This window comes from Papilio polytes, unplaced genomic scaffold (genome assembly GCF_000836215.1).
Source record: "Papilio polytes unplaced genomic scaffold, Ppol_1.0 DF820711.1, whole genome shotgun sequence".
NCBI classification, from domain to species: Eukaryota; Metazoa; Arthropoda; class Insecta; order Lepidoptera; family Papilionidae; genus Papilio; species Papilio polytes.
The window spans coordinates 321,657-343,036 of record NW_013528493.1 but is presented as its reverse complement, the minus strand read 5'-3'; the positions used below and the strand labels follow the sequence as shown (position 1 = coordinate 343,036).

General features: G+C 35.9%; 1 protein-coding gene across 1 annotated transcript in view; it reads right to left on the bottom strand.

Moving 5' to 3' along the window:
- LOC106110239 (laminin subunit alpha) overlaps positions 1–21,380 on the bottom strand; it is a 28,800-nt gene that overhangs the window by 2,820 nt on the left and 4,600 nt on the right. The window contains exons 3-57 of the mRNA XM_013291983.1: positions 20,864–20,991; positions 20,644–20,752; positions 20,398–20,568; positions 19,595–19,811; positions 19,304–19,513; positions 18,896–19,089; positions 18,648–18,723; positions 18,333–18,470; positions 18,148–18,259; positions 17,732–17,907; positions 17,449–17,625; positions 17,071–17,193; positions 16,725–16,883; positions 16,146–16,399; positions 15,923–16,059; positions 15,409–15,547; positions 15,025–15,213; positions 14,533–14,898; positions 14,283–14,435; positions 14,008–14,182; positions 13,708–13,868; positions 13,423–13,582; positions 12,504–12,737; positions 12,027–12,189; positions 11,602–11,764; positions 11,145–11,267; positions 10,848–11,022; positions 10,045–10,348; positions 9,704–9,929; positions 9,482–9,609; positions 9,182–9,306; positions 8,719–8,892; positions 7,893–8,094; positions 7,449–7,528; positions 7,146–7,254; positions 6,415–6,529; positions 6,133–6,294; positions 5,837–6,056; positions 5,592–5,701; positions 5,392–5,513; positions 5,034–5,307; positions 4,763–4,924; positions 4,499–4,686; positions 4,204–4,400; positions 3,984–4,117; positions 3,698–3,895; positions 3,423–3,571; positions 2,726–3,004; positions 2,430–2,643; positions 1,961–2,284; positions 1,698–1,881; positions 1,438–1,576; positions 941–1,173; positions 545–646; positions 204–404 (exon numbers count right to left, since the gene is read on the bottom strand). Coding sequence (XP_013147437.1) covers positions 204–404; positions 545–646; positions 941–1,173; positions 1,438–1,576; positions 1,698–1,881; positions 1,961–2,284; positions 2,430–2,643; positions 2,726–3,004; positions 3,423–3,571; positions 3,698–3,895; positions 3,984–4,117; positions 4,204–4,400; positions 4,499–4,686; positions 4,763–4,924; positions 5,034–5,307; positions 5,392–5,513; positions 5,592–5,701; positions 5,837–6,056; positions 6,133–6,294; positions 6,415–6,529; positions 7,146–7,254; positions 7,449–7,528; positions 7,893–8,094; positions 8,719–8,892; positions 9,182–9,306; positions 9,482–9,609; positions 9,704–9,929; positions 10,045–10,348; positions 10,848–11,022; positions 11,145–11,267; positions 11,602–11,764; positions 12,027–12,189; positions 12,504–12,737; positions 13,423–13,582; positions 13,708–13,868; positions 14,008–14,182; positions 14,283–14,435; positions 14,533–14,898; positions 15,025–15,213; positions 15,409–15,547; positions 15,923–16,059; positions 16,146–16,399; positions 16,725–16,883; positions 17,071–17,193; positions 17,449–17,625; positions 17,732–17,907; positions 18,148–18,259; positions 18,333–18,470; positions 18,648–18,723; positions 18,896–19,089; positions 19,304–19,513; positions 19,595–19,811; positions 20,398–20,568; positions 20,644–20,752; positions 20,864–20,991 — 9,637 coding nt within the window. The remainder of the gene's footprint in view (positions 1–203; positions 405–544; positions 647–940; positions 1,174–1,437; positions 1,577–1,697; positions 1,882–1,960; positions 2,285–2,429; positions 2,644–2,725; positions 3,005–3,422; positions 3,572–3,697; positions 3,896–3,983; positions 4,118–4,203; positions 4,401–4,498; positions 4,687–4,762; positions 4,925–5,033; positions 5,308–5,391; positions 5,514–5,591; positions 5,702–5,836; positions 6,057–6,132; positions 6,295–6,414; positions 6,530–7,145; positions 7,255–7,448; positions 7,529–7,892; positions 8,095–8,718; positions 8,893–9,181; positions 9,307–9,481; positions 9,610–9,703; positions 9,930–10,044; positions 10,349–10,847; positions 11,023–11,144; positions 11,268–11,601; positions 11,765–12,026; positions 12,190–12,503; positions 12,738–13,422; positions 13,583–13,707; positions 13,869–14,007; positions 14,183–14,282; positions 14,436–14,532; positions 14,899–15,024; positions 15,214–15,408; positions 15,548–15,922; positions 16,060–16,145; positions 16,400–16,724; positions 16,884–17,070; positions 17,194–17,448; positions 17,626–17,731; positions 17,908–18,147; positions 18,260–18,332; positions 18,471–18,647; positions 18,724–18,895; positions 19,090–19,303; positions 19,514–19,594; positions 19,812–20,397; positions 20,569–20,643; positions 20,753–20,863; positions 20,992–21,380) is intronic.

The window sequence follows — 21,380 nt, the reverse complement described above, 5'->3', positions numbered from 1 at the left end:
TAACAGTAAAAAGAAATTAAACAATTAATAAACAGGCGACGACGCAGGACAGACGACGCTGGCGCTCTCTCGTGTCGGAGGCCAAGACATACTTTGGGTCGCTGCGACAACGCAGTAAGTAAGTAAAAAGAATTACCAAGTGTAAATGCAAAAAAAAATCTTGGTATTTCTGTAATTAACAATAATTTTATTATTTAACGAACCAAATCTATATCCTTCCGAGGGGTCACCAAAGCCATAGTGTGTATCATAAGCCAACGCACACCCGGCCTCTGGCTTGGGCGGAGGTCTTCGTGTGGTGGTGGATGGTCGGACAGTTGTCGTTGTTATCTTGAATGGCGCTCTAGTTGTAGTTGGTGGTGCAGTTGGCGTCGTTGTTATTATTTCATTTTCTTCTGGATTAACTGTAATAATAGACAAACATTGCCTTTCATTTACGAACTGTTTTGTTTAAGCAAGATAGGATAAGCAATTTGTTAGTAAAATTATGAAAGTGGTTGAATTTATTGGATACTTCCTAAAACAACAAATAATTTCTATTTACCTTTAACAGTTACAATATCTGGAACAGGTGTGGCCAACGGCGGCAGTGACGTAGGCGTGGGCAGCACATCGACTGGCACGGGTGCCGCCCAGATCAAGCGATCTAATATAATCCATTGGAATAAGGAAAACTTTGTTAATAACTTTGTTAGTTAAGAACTCGTTTCTCATTTCATCATCTCATTCAAGTGTATCATTTTTTTTAATTCTGTTCAAAAATAATTTTACATGCGCTATTGTTCATCATCATAACCACAAAAATACTGTATCTTTTGATTTGTACTTTACTAGAACAATATGATAGTCAAACCAGGACGTTATTAAAAAGATAGATCAATAAATGATAGAAACAAGTTCGTAAATTATAGGGAATTGGATATGGCGAAAAGTAATATACCTGGGGGCACGCCGCCAGTTGTAGTTGTTGTGCCACATCTACCAAATATGACGCTATTATTGCTGAATGGTTCTAGCAGGTTAAGCATCCTGCCGTTTATTGTAGCATCTGCAATGCAACCCTGGAAAGGTGCTTTGGACCCAACTTTGCCTCCGACAAGGTATCCAGGTTGCACGCCACCGACAAATAACACCCCGTCTAAAATGTGCAGTGGAGCTGGCGCTGTGTCAGTACTGTAAAGGCAATGGAAGAATAATAATGGTTAGAGTGTTGAACCACGTCTCACTACATGAACTGGTAATCTGATCAAGGTTACAGATGTAAAAATGTAGAAGGGAGCTTGTAAAGATTTTCTTGGGAACATTTAGTTTCTGAAACGTGCTATATCGGCTATTCTTTGTAAACTCATATATACACATCGTTACCGCAGACGTGCCCAAGTACCCTCAACCAAAGTAGGCGGGTTTGCCTTAACTTGAATAATTCTTACACCTTACCTGAAATAATCGAAGTCATCCACGACGAGCCGCAATGCTTGATTATTGTGCGTCACGGTCACGACGTGCCACTGAGAGTCATTGTATGTACCAAGACCTGTATCAAGTTTTTCTCGTTGGCTCATCAGCACCAATTTACCTGTAACATCATAATTATATTTATGAATAATAAAGTATAATGCAGATAAATGCAATAACTATAAGTTCATATGTAAATGAAGTAAAGCAATCTTTTATTCATTTAATTAACAATAACTTACCTCCAATTAATGACAAAGATATACTATCTGACATTGTAGTAGTTTGTGTTCTACTTAAATATACAAAAATAAGTCCATCCGCTTTTGATGTTTTAAATTTCAAAGTCAATTGTAAGTTTTCCGTTGTAAGGTTAACATAGCGTAGATAACTGTCTTCGCCCGATAGCGAGACAAGTGAGGCGAACTGAAACGCATAAGTAATAAGTTAATAGACAAAACTCAATGGCATCACTAAAATAGTCTTTAAAAGGTAGTTAGTTTACCTGACAGCCATAAGCTATGCCGACCGACTCCATATTTTCACTTAGATCAATGTTTACACCATCTATACTAATTTGTCGAATGCAACCATCAAATCCTTTATTAGTGACTTGTATAATTCCTTTATTATTACCACCAAAGTTCATTGTATCTAAATCGGGGATTTCTTTCGTTTCAGATGTCGACACTGTCTTAAGAACTTCGCCATCTACTTTTAGTGAACATGTAGTCAAATATCTTCCAGCATCTAGCCTATGCCATTTGCCATCATTGTAAGCCTTCGTTGTTCCAATTATTGTGAGATCGTCAGGGTTTCCGAGAGACACCTATTTATAAAAGTTAAGAATATTTAATAGTAGTAATAGGAACACCGCAAACAAAATAATACATGTAAACCAATTGGCTTGAATGTTGTGCTTATTTGGTAAAAGAAGAAGGTAACTGAATCAATAAAGTTACAAAATATTTTACCTGCAAGTAAATACGTCCATCTTGCATCTGAAGCGAGAAGAAGTGACTACCTTCTCCTACAAGATATATTAGTCCATCGGGAGCATAGGTTCTGAAGAAGAGCAGTACGTGGTTCTTCTGTGGTACAAGGTATCCTCTACCTGGCATTGTAACGTGAGACCGTCCATTGAATCGATATTCTTGTGGTCCGCTTTGTGATGTTATCAACTTGTCTCTAAAATTGAAAGGTATTGTATAACAACAGTTTCGTTTTCTTCATGCTAATAAAGACGTTTTTGAAACCTTAAATTATGTACCTCTGTCTTGCTCCCTTCAAATTATCAGCACTTATGAAATTCCAGAGTCCTACAGGTGTATCACCTATCATAAGTTCTTCTATTTGACCTTCAAATGCAGGGAAACTGACACCTTGCAATTGTGCATCAGATGGAACGCCGCCGACGTAAAGTTTGGATTTTTGTCTGTCCAAATTGAAGATAGTGTGTTGTCCTGGTAAAGTTGCATCCTTAGAATGTACGTATTCCGTGCCATTGCCCAATGATTCGCGAATGGATAATTTGACATTCCGCCCGACTCTGAAAATATATATCACTTTTTAGATAACTTCCCGATGCAAACTAAAAAATAAATATGATAACTTGATCTGATTTGATTAATTTGAATGTTAGTACACCAAACATTATAAGCAACACGCTTTGTAAATTTCGTACTGGCAATGATTACGATTCAAATACCTCACACATGGGATAGGGATGGTGAACATTTACCTATCCACGTGCCATTTGTATTAAGAGATATTTGAATAGGTCAAAGACGTGTCATCAAATAATTTTGACTGTGACTATTGATAACATTTCGTACTTTTCGCTCCTCATGTCCAAAGAACTGTTGCATGCTGTTAATGGCACTCGTATTAATGGTTCGCCCTCCCTGACATGGGATATTACTTAAGTGAAAAATATTTTTCCTAAGGGGTCAAATTATGTTTCTTACCTGTCAACTATGACTTGATACCATTTACTATCGGCGACAAATTTGTCACTGCTAATCTTAGTGGGTTCTTTCCCAGCTTCAGCATTGTCGCCAATGTCCATTACTACATACGGATATCCATTTTGAATGCCAATTACCATAAAGTCATCCTGAAAGATAATAAATGGCAACATGTAAGTGGTTTTTATAGATTTATTTCTACTTTTACCTTCGTAATAAAAAAAAACGACTAGATGTTTCCTATAACAAAAAACGACTTTAATATTGTAACTTACAGACTTTGTCCGCCTGAGCATTGTATCTTTTGGATTGCCTAAGTAAAGTATGAATCCGTTCTTCTCTTTGGTGCGGAAGTATGTGGATACGTGAGTAGATGTAGACATTTCGTCCACAGTATCAGGAAGTCTCGGTTGTAGAGTTGACCAACGGTCGAATGTCACACCGAATTGCATTCGGTTGGCTACCGTACGAGCCTGAAAAATAAAACAAATTATATCACGTACTCCTGTATAAGCATTGTTTTAAACGCCTAATTAAATTATGTCAAAACATTTAATATACCTGTTCGACAAGTTCTCTTAATTTTTGCAACCTTTCGTCTGCTTCTTTGCGACGCTGTTCAAGACTTTCCTGTTTCATTTTTACAACACGGTACTGCGAAGAAATATTGGGATCCATATCTTTGATGTTATTCACTGCAAAAAAATCAACTAATAGAATACATTGTACTTTTGAAGTATAATAGTATAATACCCTTATATGATTTAATAATCCAAAATACCTAAGTTTTTAATATTTGATGTCATTTTTTGTGCATCGTCAGCCACTTTTGGTAATGATTGTGCCCATTCCTTACTGGAGGCAAGATCATTTCCAAGTTGCGACATTATATTATTCGTGGATTTGACAGTCTCCATTACTTTAGATGCTTTTTGAGTTTCGGCTTCCAAAGAAGTTGATGTACTGATCGGAAGAGACCTGTAAATAAAACAATTTGCAGAGTAAGGGGATATTTAAAAATGCATGTATTATCAAAAACCAGATAATCACAGATAGATAAATAAGCACAAACTTACAATTGTATTGCATTATTTTCATCATCTGCAGCGCCAAGGATCTTCCAAGCTTCCTTTAATGCTTCCTCTGCATGGGTAAGATTAGGCCTTAGCTTTTCTTCCACGGTCTGTTGAGCACTCAATGCAGTTTCTGACAGTTTCATTGATTTCTCCTTTGCAGGATCAACTTGTTCATGGAGAATATTATTCTGAAACAAAATGTGGGCATTGTTACATATTTCAACTAAAGTGTATCCACTAAATTTTAATCGCTATTGTACTTACAATATTCGTGGCGTTTAGAATTGATGCTTCTGCCTCATCGCCTGCTTTTTTTGCGTCACTTATTTGTTGTACTATAGATGAATACGCGGAGGCTGCACTATACGCATGTTGTGTTCTAGTGTTGTTATTCTCCCTTTCTGCTAAAGCACGTAGACTATCTGCCTATGGAATCATATGATTTTTTCGATAAAACTTCTATGATGGAATATAAATAAGTCATACAATTTGTTAAAATAAATAAAAACATTTAATACAATTTTTAAATTTTTACCCTGTTTCTCAACCCTTGTGCATGATGCAAAGCTACATCAGTCAAATTTATCAGCTTCGGAAAATCGTCCTCTAACAATGCTAGCATTTCTTCAATTTCGCGATTACCGTTGTTTAAATCTTCTAAAGCTTTCGAAGAATTTCTTACAATACCTCCAGATAACGTATTGTAGAATGTAGCGTTATTTATATCTAAAGCAGCATCAATTAGATCTTTCATAGCTGCACTATTCAATTTGGTAACCGACAAAACTTTGTTTCCAAACTTGGATTCTCTAAAAAAATATTCGTTATTTCAACTTTGATAGATTAGATTAGTGTAATCATCAAAATGTAAAGATTTATTGTACGGCACTGACCTATTCTTATCATTTAATATCTTAGCTTCATCAGCAGTTTTCTGCGCAGTATTTGTGTGCTGTAACATCTCGTCTAATTTTCCCTTCAAGTCTTTCGTTTTGTTTACTAATTTTTGGAACTTCTGTAATTTTAAAAATGAAACATTTAGCGTTAAAATTCAACAGAATGCCATTAATTGGAACACCTTTCTTTATAATACCTTTGTTTGTTCAATAACAGGCTGGACGAAAATATTCATTCGTTCTACTTGATTATCGACATTGTTTATTGCACTTATTGCTAATTCTTCTTTTGGTTTTAGATCTTTGGCTGAAATAAATAAATGTGAGCATGAGGGAATTGTTGATTTACATTAAATTATTGGTTTAAAATGAAAATAGATACGTGGAAGGATAAATCTAAGTGAAAAGAAATATCTTTACATTCGTGGTTATCAAGCCTTACCTGAAATATCGCTCTTAATTTGCTGAGCTTCGGCTAAGGCACTGTCGACCTTAGGTTGTTGACTGAGTTCCAGGCCCGTTGCCAAATCACTGACGTGTGTGACTATTTCTTTAGCTTTCTGACTGTTGTCTCGAACCGATGCTAACATTTTATCTGCATCTGCAGCTAATGTTGCAGCCCTTCCAATCTGATTTTCACTATCGGTGGCTGCAAACTCGGCCTAAGCGAACATGGCAATTTTCGTAGTTTTTATTCGCAAATGACATTACTTTTAAATAGTAACTCTTTATACTTACAGATCTCAACAAATTCTTAGAACTGGTCTCCAGAGCTTTTACCGCACTTGTAACTTCGACTAAATCGACGTTACGTAGTTCTGTTACCCTGGGTTTTAGTTGCTCAGTTTGATTAGAAATGTAGTTCAATCGTTGTGTAGTGAAAAATGAGTCTGCTTTATCCTGGAAGAGATGTAAATATTCGAATTTATCTATTAGCGCAACTATGTTAGCTTCAGAATTTTGCAAAACTTTAAAAATGAATACAATTTTTTTAAGAACAAAGTTAACAAACATTTTTACCTTAAATTCTAGACTTTCATTGGACAACATGTAGCTCAGGTCTTCTATGGAGAATATTAAAGCATCGGTACACGAATCACACTCGAGACAACCTTCATGTGGAATTAACACCCATCTATTGGCAAAAAAATGAAAAGTTGCAAAAACCCTATAGTTGTAAAAGTCACATAGTCAGAAATCGTAACTATAAAACTTCTGTGACACTTTTATGATTGACACTGTTGGAGTTTTTATATGTTTGTATACTGGCAGGCAACACTGTACACACTGAGGATGGTTTTTTTAATATTAGAATAATATATAATTTAAATTATTAAGAATTCTACATTTGATGAAATATAGTGAGACTTCACATCTCGACACGGAACAAGTAACATTGTAGGACTAATAGACTTTGTATAAAATATGGTTCAGATATTTTAAATATAATGTTGATTAACTAGAAGAAAGTGTTTCAATAGCCCCACACCTCCAGAGCCCCGGACGGGGGAAAGTAACCGTCCAACAGACACTCTTTATTTCAAAAAGAAAGAAAGGGGTGACAATAAGTTTTAAAATATGTAAGTATTATGGCAGTGGTGGCAATAGTTAAAATTTAACCGAGATTAAAAAATCCTGCCCTGTGCTTCGTTCGGCTTTTTATTTCTGACGTGAAAGAAAATAGTTACTCATTTTTCAACAAAAAGCAAGGCTTTTTATAATTCTGGTCAAGCTATAAATAGTAATTTTACCTTTCAGGACAACGGTCACATTTTTCTCCTATAACACCAGGAAGACATTCACACTGGCCAGTCGCGTTGCACATAAATCCAAGGGAATACCCAGTATTACAATTGCAATCTGAAATTTTATATTAAGTGATGTATTATACAAAAAAAATAATTTAACTCTCGTTGAACACCACTTAGAATTACAAAAAGCGATAATTTTAATTCAACAATGAATTTTTAGCTTATTTAGAAAGATGTTAATCAACTTTTTTTTAGTTTTTTAATTCGATACAAAAATTGACGTTGGTTAAGATAAAAACTTACGATCACATCCAGATTTGGTATAGTTCCAGTAACCAGCAGCACATTGGTCGCATTGTTTTCCGGTTACTCCTTTTGCACATCTATAAATTCAAAAACAAGGAAATAATGAACATTCATAGATTGAGGTAAACTTTCGTTTTCAAGCCATATAATGAATTTGTTAACAGAAAGTGTGTCAATTCAAATTCAATTATTTTTGTAGATATGTCCATTCACCGTGAAAACCATATATTATGTACTAACTAACTCCGTGCGCTTAGAATTAAAAAAAAAGAAAAGTGTGTAGTCTATGTGTCCTTCCAGATCTCTACAGCTATACTACATTTCGTCGAAATTGGTTAAGTCATTTAGGTTACAAATCTAAAATTTCACATCTAAAATAAGTAAGATTAGTATCTCTACTTTTGTTTCGCCATTGTCATTGGTACGTTAGTTCTTATGTACCTGCATTGTCCAGTATTATCATCACATTGGGAGGACTCGGAGGCAATTGCGCAGGAACATGGTGTACAGCCTTGACCGCTGTTAATGCCCCAGTGATCGGGCGCGCAACGATCACACTTGTCCCCAATTACTCCCGGCCGACATACACAAGTACCAGTCGTGGGATCACAACGCTCCATTCCAAACTCGTCGCACACGCACGCTGTAAATATAAACATTATTTAACGTCACTTTACGTAACGTTTTGGTGTACAAGAGAAAATTTATTTTAATAAACATATTAAATAAATAGAATTTTTATTGACACAAAAAAACTACATAAACATTTAATATACAAAACCTTAGAGCTAATATAAAAAAAGAGAGAAAAATGTGGCACAAGGTGGCAAGCTCAGCTAATGCAGGGACGGCGCAGGATGTTACTGCGCTGGTTTTCAGCTGGCCCCTTTACACATGAGTATTAACACATAAGTAGGGTGACTTAACCTAGACAGACATTAAAATAATAATAAATAAATAATATATTAAGGTAACAATTTTATTCTTTTCCAAAGGCTAGATAATAATTTTTAAAGATAATTAAAAAAATAACTTATAGGTTTAAACTTAATTTATAATTGAGTGTGCATACCAAACCGCTTTATATGCTTTGTCTTATTTATTTGAAAAAGTATGCAACCATTATAATTGATAAGGTTACACTGAAATAGTACTATTAGATATTAGTAAATGATCTAGATGAAACTTTGAAATTGTGTTGATCATAACATTTTTTTAATGTAATTTACAGAAAATAGAGCCTGGAAATGGTATTAAAAGTGTGTACCTGTGCAGTTCTTAGAGAATATAGCGTCACCAAAGAAGCCAGGGGCACATAGATTACAGGCGGCTCCAGCTGTGTTGTTGACACACTTGAGACAATCACCAGTAATGCTGTCGCACGAACTAGGATCGTTAGGGTTGATGTTACCCGAGCAGTTGCAAGGTTTACAGTAGTCGTCTGGAATGTAACATTTTACGCATGATTTCATATTTTTAACTTATCAGTGGTCTAAGTGACAAGATCATTTATGTAGGCCAAATGATACTTTAAAAGAACACAAACTTTGACTAAACTATCACACAAATGTTTAGTGGCGCTTTTATTTCTATGACACTAACTATATGGAGGTGGAAATAGCAGCAAAACAATTGACAATCGCACAACAGTTGTGCAATAGCTTATTCAAAGGGGGCGCACACCTTGGACTCATCTAAGGTCCAAAGTGTACAGTGATTGTATAACTCACCAATATTTTCGGGAATGCCATAGTATCCTGCCGCACAATATTCACATCTTGCGCCAGCATAACCAGGTTTACAATCACATGATATTAGAGAACCATTCCCGCTTAATTCGCAGCCAATGGCAAAGCTAAAAAGGATAATTTGACTTGTAGATTATTTTAAAAAAATTGATGCACAAATATATCGAGTAGTACCACTTCTCAGTTCTGTCTAAGGTATACTAACTAATTAAATATTAATTAACTATGTGTTGATCAATAATAGTGCAATATGACTATAATGTAATTGATGTTATAACGTACTTGTTAGATGGATAGGGCATTGGACAGGCGCAGATGAGGCAATCGTGAGGAGTGCCGACCGTGGCGTCGCCATGGTAACCTGGAATACATTGCTCGCAGTGGTCTCCCATCGTGTAGTCTGTGCATTCCTAAAAAAGTAATTCCCAAAATGCGTCAAAATTACATTACTAAATAATAATGGGTTAAGCTTAGTCAATCCTTAAGAAATGTGTTTCAACTTACTAGACAAATACCAGTATTAACATCACATGTGTTTGAATGTCCATTACATTGGCATGGTACGCAGAATCCGGCATGGGGTCCGGTGCTAAGTCTGTAATAGCCTTCAGCACACTGTTCGCATGACAGACCGCGATACGCCTTGGGACATTGGCAGTCTTCTACAGATGAAGCTTGTCTACCGTCAGCAAAGTCTTCCACGGCGACATCTAAACTCACACTCATCAATCTGTAAATGTTATGAAGTTTTAATACTACAAAACAAGAGCAAAACAGTTAATTTACTTTACATTATAACGTTAGTCAGTAAGCAACTGAATATTTATAAAAAAAAAACAACGTACCTTGTTGTGACAGGTTCATGCCAATAGGTTGCCCGGATGTAAATGCTGGTCACATTAACAAGTACGTTCATAAATTGATCTCTGGTTACGGCGCTACCATCGAGATTGGTAAATTCATCTTCGCTTATTCTGACGCTATGTCGCCAGTTGACGACTGATGGTGGTTGCTCCACACTGTTGTGTACTATATATCCATTAGCACCACCAATAATAACGTCAGCCTCAATCACAGCATATCCTTCGTCTTGGGTGGTGTAAAAAACAGTATAAGTAAGGTATCCTCCGTATGACGTGAGACGTTGTCCTGGAATTAAATCATAATGATGTTATATCACAGATAGAAGACATTCGAAAATAATACTTCTAGAATATGAGTATTGGTCCACAAAAAGTTTAAAAACGAAAGTAAATTTCATTTAGCTGAGATGTGTATGTAAAAAGACATATGATATGACAATAAGGTATTATTAGTATATTAAAGCGTGAGCAAACCTGAACCAAACTATCGAACAACTGTTTAGTCTCGCTTTGATTTTTAGTCGTGTGTCTAAACAGTTGAAATGGCTGCGAAACAATGGACAATAGCACAAGATTTGCGAACTTTGCAATAGTTTATTTAAAGGTGTGCATCCGTTCTAAGGTTAGTTTAAAAATACGATTAGTGAAGGAGAAATTGACAAGCGGGCCAATGATGGGACAGTAATAAGATTGAATGTGGACGGCTACAAAAATGGAGGAAGACTGGAGAAAGTAATTCAACCAAAATTGTAAAAGTTATATGTTGTCCATCTAAAAATACTCACCTAGATAAAATTCCGGGGCACCAAAGTAAACTACTTTTTGTTCATCACCATTGCTTACGAACTCAGCCCCTATTATGGTTTCGTTTAGAATAGTGGGGGCAATGGTGTAGGGGAAAATGTTAAGACTGCGGTTCACTTCAATGTTTACTAGGTACCAACCGCTCATCCCACTGATCTGTATCAAAATAATAAATATAGTGTTATTTAGTTAGTTACGTATTTAGTCGAGGATAGTTACAATTTGTTTATTGTTCAATTGATTTAATTATATTTTAAATTAATGTCATTAAATCTTACCTCGGCCCATGTCAAGTATGAGCTGGTGCACCGTGTAGTTTTGCCGAAACAGTAACATTTTGTACAACCATCGGGATTGTCTGGTTGTAAGTTGAAATATTCATCTTTACAGGTATCACATGCCTAAAATAAAATTATATTTTACTATTTAATATTATAAATACGAAAGTTTAGATGGATCTTGTAGCCTAAACGACTGAATGAATCTCGATGAAATTTGGCATAGACGTAGAGGATAGTGGGGAAAAAAAGGTTACTCGTTTTTTATTCATTTTTTTCTACGAGGACGAAGTCGCGAGTGAAAGCTAGTTATGAACACAGAAAGTTAAAATGTTTCAATAAAATTTCGACCAGACAAAGTCCTGACGTAACTTTCCCGCTTTTTAATTCTTACACCTTCGCATGCTTGTCGGTTAAATAAACTATATGGAGATCTGTTTTTATCTCTGTTACTTACTTGACCTCGTACGTGCTTTTTACAATAACACTGGGCAGTGTTTTGATCGCACACGTCTTCAGTTGTGCCGTGTAAGTTGCAAGAACATTCTAAACAATCAGGGAAGGCGTAATGGCCAGGTACACAGTGATCACAAGTTCTGCCTATTACGTTTTCTTTACAACTGAAATATTAAATTATAATACAAATTTGTATGATGATGATAAAGTTACTTAATTAAAACTTATATCGATTACCGATGTATTTAAGTAGATAGTAATTGTAATAACCTTAATTGAAATATAAAATAATCAACGAAATATATCATGCAAGTTTAGATGAAATCAGCTACGCATCAACTTCCAGGTTTATGAAAATCAATAAGGATTGTATGTGCTTCAGACAAAAATGTATCTTATGTTCAAAGGCTTAAAGTCCTAACTTACTCGCAGTTGCCACTGTCTGCCTCGCATTGTAGTTGGTTGCCGACTACACCTAGAGGGTTGCAGTTGCAGTCATCGCAGCCGCGCTGCACGTCGAAATTAAAGGTGAATGGCTTACAACGATCACAATTATCACCTTCCACATTCTTCGGGCAAATACATTGACCTAAAATATAATTAATTGGTTTTTATCCTGATTCATTAAAATGAGTATTAAATTAATTTATGTGTGTTTTAACCATATTTTTTAAAAAATATATTTTTTTAGATTATAACCATTTACTATAATCAAAAACGTATGATGCGTATCTTGCCATCAATATTAGTGAATTTTCATTTTCTAATTTTTATTATTAACAATTTTCAAAAACTAAAAATCCTGAATGTATTGTAATTATTTTGTTAATTTTTAAATAATTTGTTACTAATCTAAAGATAAGTATGATCGTAATAATTATTGTAACCGCATGTTTTACGTACCATCATCATCACAAATGGCAGTCAAAGGACAATTGCAAGGTTTGCAGTTAGGGAAACCGTAGAAACCAGTTTTGCAGGCGCTGCAGGTTCGTCCAATAACGTTGGGCTTACAAGGACATTGTCCACCGAATGTGTTGCATTCCAGCTCCGTAGAACCCATGAAGTCGCAAAGGCAACTTAAAGCTCCGCTATTGTATTCGGAGGTGATGGAAAACATTGCGTCACGGCAGAAACCTTAAGGAAAAAAAGTAGTAACTAATTTGAAACATCTAACCCGATTGACGGCATTTCTCTACATCAGAGAAAAAACTTAACCTTTTGTAAGTTTGACAATATTCATATTTCATAAAAAAAAACACATACTTTTGATTTAATCATGTCTAGTTTATTACAAAATTATGCCCAAAGTCATCTAGCCGTACCGTGTTAATAGAATGGATAGAACATTTGGTATTTACTCCGCGGATCGATCCGTCCACTCTTCTGAGCGGGCGAACCGAGACGCATCTCGTCGAGAGCAAAACCTAAGGGTATATCTTTTTGGGAGGGTGAAGTTAGTACAGGTGATGCTGCGCAACTTGCCGAATTGCGTGCGCAACCAATTGGTGTTTTAACCAACTTCGTGGTCATCGATGTTGTTATTCATAGTCAATTCTAATCGAAACGTATGTAATAACCCTTTGACAGCTCTCTTATCTGTTTCTTTAAGGATTAACAGAAAATAGATAATGTTTTAACAAAGATGTTTCAGTAGAGGAATTCAAATTAGGAACATTTTATGAGACGTTTATATACGCTGGCAAATTTTGAAACAGCATTCCTAAATTGTTACGTCGTCATACGAATTTATGCGTTATTAGCTAACTATTAAACCGCTTTTTCGACTGACTATAAGCAGTTAAAGTTTTTTTAAACTTACCAGTTTCATTGGGGTTTATGTAGTAATGATTCATAGCGCAGTTTTCTATAAACTCTCTTGTGTAATCTAGTGTGTTCGCTTCTTTAATTGCAGTGTCCATGTAGTCTGGTTTTTCTATTACAAGGACGTAATCCAACCAAACTCCTTTGCTTGTGTTATCCTGTAGAAATTAAACGAACTTTAAATAAATTTCAAGGATTTGATTTTTGATCTATATTCATGATTTTTTAATGCCTTTTAAGTTATGCATAGATGATGATGATAAACGATTGTTTAAAACATTACCTTGAAATTTAAAGTGAAGTTTTCGTTGACAGAAAACTGCGTGTTTCCATTCGTGAGCGTTATCAGAGCTCTGCATCCAGAGTTAGACGGACAATGTTCTATGGGTAAAGCGGCTTCGTATTTCTGGTCGTCAATGGTAACAGTAATTTCCGCATTGCTTTCTACAAAATTAAATGCAATTCCACACAAGACTTAATATAAAAATAATAATTAAAAACAATTAGAACAAACTATAAGTAAAAAGTGTAAGTAACTAGTCATTTTGTATTAAAGTGGATACGAATTAAAATAAGACGTTACCTGGATTATTAGGCTGGAAGTAATGTACGACAAAGACGTAGTCTCCTGGTGTAGGTACTTTGGATTCTAACTTAATAGGTTCCGAGGTTGAACCGAGATAAACGACTGATGTTGAATTATCTAGGATTGAAGGTCGAGTATCGCGGCCACCTCCTGTTCCTGCTTCCACTTCAACCTGTTCAGTTAAACGAACAAAAGGTATTAATACAAGATGAGATAAGTATTTTAAATAATACGAGTTTGAACTCTTTTTATTACAAGAAAAGTAAACTTACCTTTTTGGAGTCAACTGCAGCCGCAAATACTCCCGGACTGCATTTTCCATTGCGCCTTAAGCAGTATGGACGAGGTGTGATATAATCAAGATGCCAGATGGCTTCAGGAATTGCTACGACCGATTTAATTCCCACAAGAGTATCGGTGTCGCCCTGAAGACATATTAGAATTTATATTTATGTCGTCTATAAATATTCATGTAGGTATATTTATGTGATAATGTTAAAAACGTACTACTACGACATTTACCTCTAAATACATCACATTGTTTGGTTCCATAACATTCACAGTTATGATCTTAGAGAGGTCATCCGCTACTACTTGTCTGCAAGGAGCTGTGTAAGGACAGTCGTTTAAATTCACGATAGCACTTGTCTCTGGCCCATCACCAGCTTGGAATCGAATTGCAATAATTCCTTTTGGACTGTTATCGTCTGTTACATTCGATATAGTCACATCAATTCCAGGGCTTCCTGTGTTATTAACCGGCGTAACGTACTCTATTACAAGAATGTAAGGGCCGCTTGGTTCGATTTTCATGTCGTATTGTAGTTCATTTTGTTCGTTAATCAATAGTGGGATATCAGCTGGCCCTAAGCTGTACTCTCTCAGTTGCTGCAAAAAGGTTTTAACTGATTGAATTGAAAACAAGAATGAAGTAAAATAAATTGCCTTTCAAACGTAAAGTTACAAGTTTAAAGAAAACATGGTGATATTAAGAACAATACAAATGTTCGTTACCTCTGGATTGTTGACGTATTCAGTTACTGGGGTGATTAAAGTTGTTATATTAGCTGTAGGAAGTCCCCTGAGGCTTGGGTAAGCAAAATGGCGACAAAGATTGCGTTCTCCAATACCGCATGGTTTGTCAACTAGTTTAGTTAGAACAGTCGCTTCGTAGTATGCTTCAGGTATTAGAACGAAGTAGTCCTGTAAAGAAAATGCACACATAAATATGTTTTATTTAAAGTATAAAAACATTTTTATTATTTTAAGCATTGTATTTTACTGTCCACTGATGTTAATTTTCATCAAAAGCTGTACATCGCTTAGTCAATGATTATAACGACAAAGGCTCTTTCTAAGATCGTATTAAAAATAAATATGACAGTAATAAATACTAACAATCATAACTTCTCTCGTTGTCTTGATAGTAACAGTCCAGTTGCCGGCATTCATTACAAACGGTGCTGGTGCGTTACCTTTTTCCAACGTTACTGTCACTAGCTGGGGATGTTCAGTCGGCCGCAAAAATACATTGAACCTGTACATAGAGGAATTAATTTTTTAAATCTTTCGGACCTAGTTAAGATCATTGTAGCTATAGTTAGAAACTGGTCGTCATCAGGGAGAGTGGGGAGTAAGATAGCTACAGTTTTCGTAATCGATTGTTTTGGCTAAAATGTAATTAGGTATAAAAACTATGGCGAATTCGATCATATTGAAGATCCCCCCTCCTCCCTCTTTACTAGACCTAGTCAAGATGCTAGCGACGCGTATAGCTAGAAACTGGAATCAACACCTATATCAAACATTTATTGCTTTCTGGAACGTTCTTTAGGCAATTACTACATTGTATAGCATAACATTGTTTCGCACTAACAGTAGGTTAATCGAAAAATGAATCTGTGATACTCACATTTGCTGCGTATCGACAACGCTCTCTGGTGTTATAATAATTGACGTGGTTACTAAGTCGCGTAAGGGGTTTGCGTATTTAATCACCATTCGGTATAAAGATGATTTTCCGATGTGCACCACGTTAATTACTTCGTTCTGAAAATCAAGCATATTTTAAAAGTATTTTTCTTTTAATAGTACAGGTTATTTGAAGAAAGAAAGTGTTAAAATGAATTTAATACCTGTAACACAGAAAATACGACATATCCTTTCCAGGAATAACCGGGGAAGACTTCCTCCGAGTCTCTGTATCGGACTGGACCTGATTGTGTGAGACCTTCTTCAACTTCGTACTGGAACTGGTGGAGGGTGGGGAAGTAGTGGGCGCGGATGGGGCGATCGCAGCGGCGGCCGTCGACGCGCGAGTGACATCGGCACTGACCAGTGCTTTTGTCGCAGTTGTTGTCGATGGAACCGCCAATGTCACAGTCACATTCTACAACATAAGTGTGTGTTTTGAAAACAACAAAAGTATTACTTACTGTTGGGTAATAGACAATACACAAAACGATCAAACGCAGACAATCTTTAAAATCTTTTTTAATATAGTTGGTCGTAAAAATTCTTTCCTTGGGTCTTAAGAATACCTGTACTTATATTATGATATATTACCCTATGGGTAAGACGATTCTCACCAGAAAAATCACTGGAAACCATGAGATAGGTACTAACAATTATGGAAAGTACACAAAACTTGTTGACGACAGTCTCAACTATTTTCATAATAAGGCCGAAATAAAGTAAAGTAATAATTAACTAACCGGTACATCCGAAGAGGTTATTATTCTGCAGATTGTAGAAGCCGCTTTGACACTGATCACATTGAGAACCGTCGACATTCATCTTGCATGTGCACTGACCAGAGCGGGTGTCGCACGCTCCCAACCCACCCAGCGTACCAGGCAGGTAGCAATTGCATTCTGTAAATAAAATTAACATCAATAAGAAAAATAAATGAACATAATCCGCTACCCTGTCGTGATTACAATTTGATGCAGTTCTATCAATTTAATATAACTGCCCATTCGGGCAATGTAAAATACTTTTAACTATAATATATTATGGGCATAAGTGTTTTGCTACTTCTATATACCTTAAATTATTTACCTTCACATCCTAGAGGATTGTATTCTTGCAAGTTCCAGAATAAGGCTTTGCAATCATTACAGATGCGACCTTGCACACGATCTTTGCATTGGCATAGCTCACCAGCCGGTACGGACCCACAACCTGACGTAAAAAAAATAAAAAATGTACAATTATCTTTGTGTATATTTTTGACAATGTTACATTCTATAAATAACCGTATTTATAAACTTCAGCAGAGAGTAAGCTAAATTACAGGCAAAAAACAGCAATAAGGTAGCAAATACAAATGTTCTATGTTTGTTACAAACAATTTCTGCAAAAATACTAGTATTTGCTTGTCTACAAATTCATAAAATTAATACACAGGCAATAATGTCTTGCATCCATACAAATTACCTGCAAACGAGGCTATAACACCCTTGGGATCACAGTTACATTCCTCACAAGCGGGGTAGTTATAGAATTGTTCCTTGCACTTGTCACATTTCGCTCCATCGAAGTTTGGTTTGCAATGACAGAGGCCGTTGTCATCGCACGTGGAACCAATAGAACCAGCCAAATCGCAATTGCAAGCTAAAGGAGGAACACCACAATAGATGTGTTAATGGTTAAAGAGGTATTTTACTTAATTTCTTACCTATCATATTTAGCTAGATAATGGAAAGGTGCAGTTACATACGTAAACATTCAGGGTACTTATAATATCCAGGCGAGCATTGATCGCATTGCTTGCCACCGAAGTTTGAAAGGCAGTTGCATTTTCCGTCAGCGGAGCAGCTGGTGGAGGTGGAACCAGTAGGAGAGCAGTTACATGGCACGCAGAGGCGTTCACGGCCTTTCACTTCCATATAGTATCTGCGAACAAGCGAGCACGTTTTATCAAAGCTACGAAAACCTACTCATCGACTTAGGCGTGAGGTTTTATAAAAAGGAGTTCGCTTGCAGGACCCTTTAATTTATTCGAGTGCCTGTGGTTTTCTGTGCTTGATTATAAATGTTTGTATTATAAAATCAATTTTTATTTATCTTTGGCTCCGTTCAATGCATGTCCTAACAAGTACTGTAATTTGTTAATAATAAGAGTGTATTCATTACCCAGAAAGACATTGGTCACAACGAGCGCCGCCAAATCCATCTTTGCAGATACATTGACCACTGACGTCATCACAAATGGTAGCTTCTGTTCCGCTGGTGTCACAGTTGCAGTCTAAAGTAAACAATATTCAATTGTTATCGTAATCCAAATACCAGAAGAGAAATCAAAATCAAATAATACTTACGTTTACACGTTGGATAGTTATAATAACCAGCTTCACATTGGTTGCAAGTGCGACCGCTGTATTTACTCTTACAAGTACAGTTGCCAGTTTCTTTGTCGCAAACGTGGGATACGGAACCCACTGAATTACACTCGCAATCTGTAAAATAATGTTATGTACTAACTAGTAGTAATAAATTTAGCAATTAAAAGATATTCAGTATCAATTTTATAAAACGGAAGTTACTTATTGATATTGCCACTCAGATAAAGTAATTTGACTGCTATATCTAAAACCAAATAGTAATTAAAACCGCACAATGTTTTTGATACTTACTTTTACATTCAGGTGAATAGAAGCCATCTTGACATATTTCACAAGATTTTCCTGCAAAGTTGTATTTGCATGGACACTGTAAATAACAAAATAATCAAACATGTATACATTACTTAAACTAAATAAAATTTGTCTCTATGTCAGACATGTACTTTCAAGAACATATGCGGACAATCGTATACGATCTAGGCAAAGACTTCCTTAAAATTATAGTTTTATTATAAGACATTATGTAATGTTCTACTTACTAAGCCATCTGTCGGTGTGCAATTGTCGCCCTCGGTGCCATTCAAGTTACACGTACACGGTTTACAATCAGGATAGTCGAAATAGCCGTAGGCACAAGAATCGCAGTTCGGTGGATTATACTCTCGTCTACATTCACAACGACCAGTTTCTTCTTCACAATTACCCGTAGAGTAGTGCAGGTCGCAATTACAAGCTACGAAACAAATATGTGAAAGTAATTCAGTGTGTTCATATTTTTATTTCATTACCCAAATTACCCTTCGTTAAATCTTGATAATAGCGTTTTTTTAGGCTAAAGTACACCGTATATCATCAATAAAACCTATCGTATAGTAACAAGACCTTCTTAGGGCTGATCCTGGTTACTACATATTTAATGCTACAACTTTTTTAAGAAGGTTACTTACGTTGACATACGTCGATCTCATCCCATTTCTTTCCGTAAGGTCTGTAGAACGTTGGTTTGCATTTGTTACAATTAATGCCCTCAGTATTGTGTTGACAATTCTTACAAACTCCACCGCCCTCGTAATTGCCGTGGATATCCAGAGAGAGACGCTTCTCGTCAATCTCAGGATCGTAAGCGCATTCAGTTGTGTGATTGTGACAATTACAAGCTGTAATATAGGTACAAATACAATAAACAAAATCAAATTCAGATACTCAGTAATTCTCAATTAATAATAACGATTACATACGTTCGCAAGCGAATCTATTCCAATTTTGTGATATGCGCCATTTCTTTTGTTCAAAGCCTGGACAGCAAGCGGCACATTGCGGTCCGCATGTGTTATGTTGGCAACGACACACCAAGATGTTGGTGTTGCTCTGGGGGTCGGCAGGGTCGCAATTGTCTGCGTGACCGTTGCACATACACCGACCGCCTATACTGATGTCTTTGATACTGTAAAAGTACTAAAACAGAATTCAAATTATTGATTATTGAGTCATAGAAAAATAAAATTTTATTAAGTTACTTCTTATGTCAGTAGGTAAGACTTACTTTCTTACAAATTTCTAACACATATTCTATCATACCCTCATTCATATCAAATTAATTGGTTCCAGGCAAAGAGATTTAAAAATAAATAGAAGAAGCATAGCTGACACTTCACTTGAAACGTTTTTCATATAATCACACTAGCGCTAACTGGTGTCTGATAGTTAAAGTGTTCCCTGTGTCTAGTCTATAAAATGTTTAAATGTCTTTGGTTCCACCTAATTGTCGCGTACTAATTTAATAATTTTAGTCCCATTCCCATTCCACCATTTTCTTGAGAGGATAGGATGGGAAGGAAAAGTGGATTTGACGGTGGAGGAAACGCATAGAAAGGAAAATGTCATCTTTATGTGCGTCTCCTCCTCCGTAAGGGTAGGCAGCGCATCTGTAATTGCGGATGGGTATGGGCAGCGGTCGATTTCCATTTCGGTGGATTCAGGTGGCCGCTTGCTCGTTTCCCACCTTATATTATATAAAAAAAGCCGAATTTAATATACTTACTCGTCTGGTTACAGTAGGGTCTTGTCTTGCCACAGACATTAGATGTCCAAGTAAATTCTTTGTTCGGAGAAGTCGAAGTCTCACGTTGGTTGCTCTTGTCCACTCTTGTAGAACTGGCGAGTCGAAGTATTTGTTAGACGATGGCCGGTAGTTTAGAAGTGAAATGGGGATCTGTAAGACAATTGTCATGAAATATACAAACAACGAAATAGCTCCAAATCGATATAAAATAAAAGAATGTCCTACCTCTCCCCCTTCTAAGGGAACAATTTTGGAATATTCAGTGCTGCAGATCACAGAATCATCTCTTGTAATTGGCTGCAAGCTCTCTTTTCCGAAAAATCTTTCACAATCTCTGTAAAATTAATTTCAAACATTATTTTCTCAAATCAAATATTTTAATGGTTAGTTGTTTTAACATGGTTTGGTTTTAAAATAACCATTGCATTGTTTCTTGAAAACTCACTGAGGTGAATCTGAGAAATATTGCCAAGGTTTGAAGGTTTTTCCGTAATCAGTAGACTTTTCCAATACCCAGAGTCCAGGACGAGGTGAGTTGCCCATTCGTACAAAAACGTAAGCCACGTGGAATTCCTAAAAAGAGATAAAACTAGATTGGTCAATAAATAACAGCGCAGGTGTACTTATAGACAGGTGAAGTTATTCATTATAAGCAGTGATCGCTATTGCTAATTTTCAGAATGTATCAAGTTTGTTAAGACTTTCAGATTTAAGGTGTTAAGACAATTAAAGACGTTCCTGAAGCATTTCTAGGTTTTCTTTATTTGTCATAATAGTTATAAGTCTACTTAATTATTAATGTTCTTAATCACGAAACAACTATTTTTATCAAATTATTTTATAGTTAGTTTTAAATATTATAAAGGTTACGCTGTTTATCTCAATGAGGTTATCGCTATACGCTAGTTTTTGTTTTATTATAAAAAAAGAATATTAACTACTGTTATTTTGATCTAATCACT